This window comes from Neophocaena asiaeorientalis, unplaced genomic scaffold (assembly GCF_003031525.2).
Source record: "Neophocaena asiaeorientalis asiaeorientalis breed wild unplaced genomic scaffold, Neophocaena_asiaeorientalis_V1.1 scaffold317, whole genome shotgun sequence".
NCBI classification, from domain to species: domain Eukaryota; kingdom Metazoa; phylum Chordata; class Mammalia; order Artiodactyla; family Phocoenidae; genus Neophocaena; species Neophocaena asiaeorientalis.
The window spans coordinates 3,723,159-3,730,357 of NW_020173114.1; the positions used below are offsets into that span (position 1 = coordinate 3,723,159).

General features: G+C 37.1%; 1 protein-coding gene across 1 annotated transcript in view; it reads right to left on the reverse strand.

Moving 5' to 3' along the window:
- Positions 1–751: 751 nt before the first annotated feature.
- HFM1 (helicase for meiosis 1) overlaps positions 752–7,199 on the reverse strand; it is a 118,426-nt gene continuing 111,978 nt past the window's right edge. Inside the window, exons 36-38 of the mRNA XM_024743640.1 lie at positions 2,300–2,402; positions 2,044–2,198; positions 752–1,300 (exon numbers count right to left, since the gene is read on the reverse strand). Coding sequence (XP_024599408.1) covers positions 1,231–1,300; positions 2,044–2,198; positions 2,300–2,402 — 328 coding nt within the window. The 3' untranslated portion in view covers positions 752–1,230. The remainder of the gene's footprint in view (positions 1,301–2,043; positions 2,199–2,299; positions 2,403–7,199) is intronic.

Consider the following 7,199-nt stretch of genomic DNA (forward strand, 5'->3'; position numbering starts at 1 on the left):
TATACCCTGAGAAAACCATAATTCAAAAAGACACAGGCATCCCAATGTTCATTGCAGCACTATTTACAATAGCCAGGTCATGGAAGCAACCTAAATGCTCATCGACAGACGAATGGATAAAGAAGATGTGGTACATATATACAATGAGTCATTTATATGTATATTTATGACAATGAGTCATAAAAACGAACGAAATTGGGTCATTTGTAGACGTGGATGGACCTAGAGACTGTCCTACAGAGTGAAGTAAGTCAGAAAGAGAAAAACAAATATCGTATATTAATGCATATATGTGGAATCTAGAAAAATGGTACAGATGAACCAGTTTGCAAGGCAGAAATAGAGACACAGATGTAGAGAACAAACATATGGACACCAGTGGGGGAAAGTGGTAGGTGGGTGGTGGTGGTAATGGGATAAATTGGGAGATTGGGATTGATATATATACACTATGTATAAAATAAGTAACTAATAAGAAAAAAAGATAAAATTAACCCATACTATGGATTCATGGGAAAATTTAAAAATGTAAATGATCTAAACAGTCAAAGATGGTCAGACTGGATTAGAAAGCAAAACCCAACTATATATAAACAAACATTGCTTACAGTGCCTATATACTACTTAACAGTAAAGAAATTTGAGATATATCCCACTGGAAAATAACATAAAATAGCTTTTGCTATAGTAAAATTCAACATAACAAAGTTTTAGAATTTGTCACATTGAGAAACAAGTTAAACAGTCTATATTGATTATTGTTTCATTTATTGTTGCTTGAAATGATATAACAATAGGTTCAGACAGCCATTGGATTCTTAAAAATCTTTAGTAAAACAAAACAATAATGGTGAAAAATCGATAAAGTAAAGATTCACTGACCTACCAACATTTTGCTTTCACAGAATACCTTTTTTCTTGTTAAGAAAATATAAAATTCGTTCCCGTCAAGACCCAATTAATAACCAATAATTATTTCTAAATGAAACAATTATCAACTTATGAAACAAAGCCACTGCAAAAGTGCTTTATATGAAGTTATCAATATGATGGGGAAAAAAATCAGTCCAAATATTTTGTTGCAAAAGAGTCAACAAAGCTAGTCAAATCCAAGAGAAAAAAAATCTGAACAAATATGAACTACTTTTTAAAAATAAAAATCATGCTTTGTAATTAAGTGTCTTTAATACTTTGTCTTATTAATATAAAAAGCATTTTTGTCTGATTGTTTTAGAAAATACCATCAAATATTCCCAGAAAAGACTTGATTTCATCAGCTTCATCCTCAGGATAATACTGACTGGAGGAAAAAGCAAACGTAAAAATAACTATTTTTGTAACACAGTTTATTTTTAAATTTATAATAAATAATAATAAATATAAAATGGATAAACTTGAAGATTGCTGAGAGGGTTAATTTATTAAACAAACTTCAATGTGCATAACCTTGTAAAAAGTCTGGAGCAAATTAAGATTTCATAAACTGTGAAAGATAGAGACAAGTATCTTAGATATTTCTTTAAACATATTGGAAAGTAATGCCATTTAATCAGTGTCAACAGGTCTATACACCTTGACTATTCAAGGAGAGGGAAACTGCTAGAGTTACCCATAAAAATGACCAGCAGTCGGGGCACTGATTAGACTTAGTCTGACTTTCACTTTGAATCTGTAGAATTGTAACAGAACTTGGTGGCTAAAATACAACTTGAATGTTAAAAAAATTAGCTGATCTCATTTCTCAAGTGACCTTACACTTCATATTATCAACATAGTGTATTCAAATTAGTAAAAAAAGTTTATCAGCATAATATGTTTTAATTACTAGCATCAAATATATGGGTTCTCAAAAAGTGAGATATTTGATATTTTGAATTATCTTAAGGAGCTTAGCTCACCAGTGGTCTAAAATTTTAATGTCTTTAAGTAAATAAAACATTTAGGTTCTGATCTTTAAAATGAAACAAGGGAAAAGGAATACTGAACTTCTTTGTGAAAAGTTCTTACTAGTGTAGTTTCAAAATATTTTTAAAGAGTTCTTACCTGAAATCAATCTCCTTTTTATGTTCACTGTTTCTAATAAAGCAATCCACTTTCTTAACAAAATTTGAAGAGCTTGGTATTTTTTCAGAGTGAGTAAAGTACAGCTTTTCAATCTCTGGCGACAGACTTTGTTGTTGTATTTCTTGTAAATGGACCTATATTTTGAGGTTAAAAAATTTAGCAATCATTGAAGGTTTAACTATTCAGGTGGTATTTAAAAGAAAAACAAAGAAGTGCTTCTTCTTATAATACTTGCATTTCCAGCTTGTTGAGGTAATTTTGTCATGGAGGATGCAGCAAACTTGGACATAGCAGAATTTGATAAATAAATATCTGGCTTCTCATGTGATGAAACAAAACTAAAAATCAAAATGAATTATTTATAAAATACAGCAAATAAGAGAAACAAACCATTCTAATTTAGATCAACAGTGATTCTTTGGAAAATATGATTCGAGTTTATCATATTTATCAACCCCAAAATTAATGCTCCATTTCTTAGACTCATGGAGAACTTGGTGTATCTCCTTTCTTTTAGATAAAACAACAACTTTTATAGTCCAAATAAAATAAGAATTTACTTTTAAAGGGCTACAGAAATAATCGTTCAACAATTTTCATTAAAACTGTCTCATGCTTAATCATCTATCATCTAGCAGTTTGTAAATCTTTTCTAAATCCCACTTGCTTAACTTTTAGTCTCCTTTCCCTATGCTGGTCTCACTGTAGACAGACATCTCTACCTATCTGTTCATGTATAACTGTATACTAGAATTCACCTTTAATCTTTTGTATTAAATTAATTCATTAAAACATATTTATTATTCACTACTGTATGCCACACATTATACTAGGAGTTAAGTATGAAATAGTAAACACATCCTCAGGTGGTTATCATCTATAGAGGGACAGACAATGAATAAACAATAAATATAATTATAGATCCTGAAGTGATATGAAAGAAATGAAATGAGCAATATTACAGGAAATAACAGTGTGGAGGCACAAACCCACTTTAAAAAGGTGGTCATGGATGCCGCTATGAGGAGGAGACAATTTAAGCTGACACAGGCTAAAATGTGACAGTCATACAAGGAGCAATAAACAGTAGATATGGGTAGGGAAGAATCACATATATTGATAAGAACTGAATCTCTTTATCTCTGATGAATGGCAAGGAATTAATATAGTAAAAAGGGTATGAAAGGAAAAGCATGTGTTTCCTTTTCATCTCAGACCCTCAGATCCCACAGGCCTTCTTCCTAGCAGCAACTTCTGGCATCGGTTTCTCAGAGGTTTCTTGATAGGATTCCTTTTTAAACCCACTTATCTTCTGTTGGTCACTTCTAAACTCTCCCAAAATTATTTGTACTTTTCTAAAAGTGTGGTGCACAAAACTGTTCATATGCCTTGTTATCTTCCTACTTGTGATTTGCCTATTTTCTCTATACCCCCGACTTTGTTCCACTTTGATGTTTCTAATCTGTTTATTCCGTATGACTCAGAGATAGAAGCAATGTATGGAAATGAAAAAAAGACAAATTTTAGACAAATATTTTTGAAAGCTATTGAGTGATCTGAGAGATCCAAACATGGAATAAGCACTGAAGAGTGAATAAGCTCCTGGACACTGAAGTTGTCTTGGTAGAAATAGCATGATTACTTGCCAGTGATATTGGATGGTTATTCAAGGATCCAGTGGTGGGGAGACTAAATGACATTTAAGTTAAGCTCCCTTCAACTCTGGAATTCTCTGAAAGCTATGATTCTGTGATGTTGATACTAATGTTCAGTAAAATGACTAAATAATAGCAAAAGTATCAAAAGACACCACAAATTTAAAACTTTTTTAAAGCAGGAGACATAAATAATCCTTAAGTAGAAAGTTGGACCATGAATAAAAAGTTATCAATGTTTCTTCTCTGCGGGAAAGTTTTGGCTCTGGCTATAATTTCTCTCCCTTGAGTTCTAATCAGGTCCAATATCCAAATGCATTTTACATTTCTACAAAGATACTGTAAGTTGCGGGGATGGGCAGTGGTGGTGGTGTGATGAATTGGGAGATTGGGATTGACATATATACACTAATATGTATAAAACAGATAACTAATAAGAACCTGCTGTATAAAAAATAAAATAAAAATTAAAGAAAGATACTTTAAGTTGAACATTTCTAAAATTATTGTTTTTTTCCCAAACGTCTATGTTCTATATTCTCAGATAATACCTCAATCTACCCACTTGCCATTTATTCTTCCCTCTTCCTTTACTACCATATTCTAGCAATTGCTAAATCTAATCTGTGTTATCTATGAAATATTTGAAAAATCCAATTCTACCTCTCAGTTTCTATCACCTCTACCATAGTTGAGGCCTCATCATAGCCTGCCTTTCTCATTGGCCACCATGTCCCTGCTGGTCCCACCCTCTACAAATCATTCTAGATATCACTGCTAGAATGATTTTTTCTGATTAAATTATATAAACTATGCTTAAATATTTTGGATGGCCCCTCACTGCTTACTATGGAGATCAAATACTAGAGGCCTCTAGGCTACATACGGTCTACAAGCATTATAATTATTTTTTGGAGAGAGGGTGCTGCAGACCATATCACATTTTAAAAAATTAGCTGTCAAAATTTAGAAGTCAGGAGAGCTTCAAGATGGCGGAAGAGTAAGACGAAGAGATCACCTTCCTCCCCACAAATACATCAGAAATACATCTACATGTGGAACAACTCCTACAGAACACCTACTGAATGCTGGCAGAAGACCTCACGGGCGGAGACTGCAGGTGTTGGACGGGGTAAGCTTCGGAGCCACCAAGCAGAGCACAGCAACACGGGTGCAGAGGGCAAAGCGGAGAGATTCCCGCACAGAGGATCGGTGCCGACCTGCACTCACCAGCCCGAGAGGCTTGTCTGCTCACCCGCTGGGGCGGGCGGGGGCTGGGAGCTGGGGCTTGGGCTTCGGAGGTCAGATCCCAGGGAGAGGACTACGGGTTGGCTGCGTGAACACAGCCTGAGAGGGCTAGTGCACCACGGCTAGCCGGGAGGGAGTCCGGTTAAAGGTCTGGAACTGCCAAAGAGACAAGAGACTTTTTCTTGCCTCTTTGTTTCCTGGTGCACAAGGAGAGGGGATTAAGAGCACCGCTTAAAGGAGCTCCAGAGACGGGAATGAGCTGCGGCTATCAGCGCGGACCCCAGAGACGGGCATGAGACACTAAGGCTGCTGCTGCGACACCAAGAAGCCTGTGTGCGAGCACAGGTCACTATCCATACCTCCCCTCCTGGGAGCCTGTGCAGCCCGCCACTGCCAGGGTCCCGGGATCCAGGGACAACTTCCCCGGGAGAACGCACAGCGCACCTCAGGCTGGTGCAACGTCGTCCCACATCCGTACCCCTCCCTGAGTGAGCCAGAGCCCCCAAATCAGCTGCTCCTTTACCCCATCCTGTCTGAGCCAAGAACCGTCACCCTCAGGGAACCTACACGCAGAGGCGGGTCCAAATCCAAGCTGAGCCCCTGGGAGCTGTGTGAACAAAGAAGAGAAAGGGAAATCTCTCCCAGCAGCGTCAGAAGCAGCGGATTAAATCTCCACAATCAACTTCATGTACCCTGCATCTGTGGAGTAGCTGAATAGACAACGAATCATCCCAAATTGAGGAGGTGGACTTTGGGAGCAACAATATATATATATATATTTTTCCCTTTTTCTCTTTTTGTGAGTGTGTATGTGTATGCTTCTGTGTGTGATTTTGTCTGTATAGCTTTGCTTTTACCATTTGTCCTAGGGTTCTGTCTGTTCGTTTTAATTTTTTTTTTAATACATAAAAATTCTTTTTCTTAATAATTATTTTTTATTTTAATTATTTTATTTTTATCTTCATTCTTTCTTTTTTTCCTCCCTTTTATTCTGAGCTGTGTGGAGAACAGGCTCTTGGTGCCCCAGCCAAGGCGGCAGGGCTGTGCCACTGAGGATGGAGAGCCGAGTTCAGGACACTGGTCCACAAGAGACCTCCCAGCTCCACGTAATATCAAACAGCGAAAATCTCCCAGAGATCTCCATCTCAATGCCAAGACCCAGCTCCACTCAACAACCAGCAAACTACAATGCTGGACACCCTATGCCAAACAACTATCAAGACAGGAGCAAAACCCCATCCATTAGCAGAGAGGCTGCCTAAAATCATAATAAGTCCACAGACACCCCAAAACACACCACCAGACGTGGACCTGCCCAACAGAAAGACAAGATCCAGCCTCATCCACCAGAACACAGGCACCAGTCCCCTTCACCAGGAAGCCTACACAACCCACTGAACCAACCTTAGCCACTGGGGACAGACATCAGAAACAACGAGAACTACAAACCTGTAGCCTGTGAAAAGGAGACCCCAACCACAGTAAATTAAGCAAAATGAGAAGACAGAAAAACACACAGCAGATGAAGGAGCAAGGCAAAAACCCACCAGACCTAACAAATGAAGAGGAAATAGGCAGTCTACCTGAAAAAGAATTCAGAGTAATGATAGTAAAGATGATCCAAAATCTTGGAAATAGAATGGAGAAAATACAAGAAACGTTTAACAAGGACTTAGAAAAACTAAAGAGAAAACAAACAGTGATGAACAAAACAATAAATGATATTAAAAATTCTCTAGAAGGGATCAATAGCAGAATAACTGAGGCAGAAGAATGGATAAGTGACCTGGAAGATAAAATAGTGGAAATAACTACCACAGAGCAAAATAAAGAAAAAAGAATGAAAAGAATTGAGGACAGTCTCAGAGACCTCTGGGACAACATTAAACGCACCAACATTCGAATTATAGGGGTCCCAGAAGAAGAGAAAGAGAAAGGGACTGAGAAAATATTTCAAGAGATTATACTTGAAAACTTCCCTAATATGGGAAAAGAAATAGTCAATCAAGTCCAGGAAGCACAGGCAGTCACATATAGGATAAATCCAAGGAGAAACATGCCAAGACACATATTAATCAAACTATCAAAAGTTAAATACAAAGAACAAATATTAAAAGCAGCAAGGAAAAAACAACAAATAAAACATAAGGGAATCCCCATAAGGTTAACAGCTGGTCTATCAGCAGAAACTCTGCAAGCCAGAAGGGAGTGGCAGGACATATTTAAAGTGAT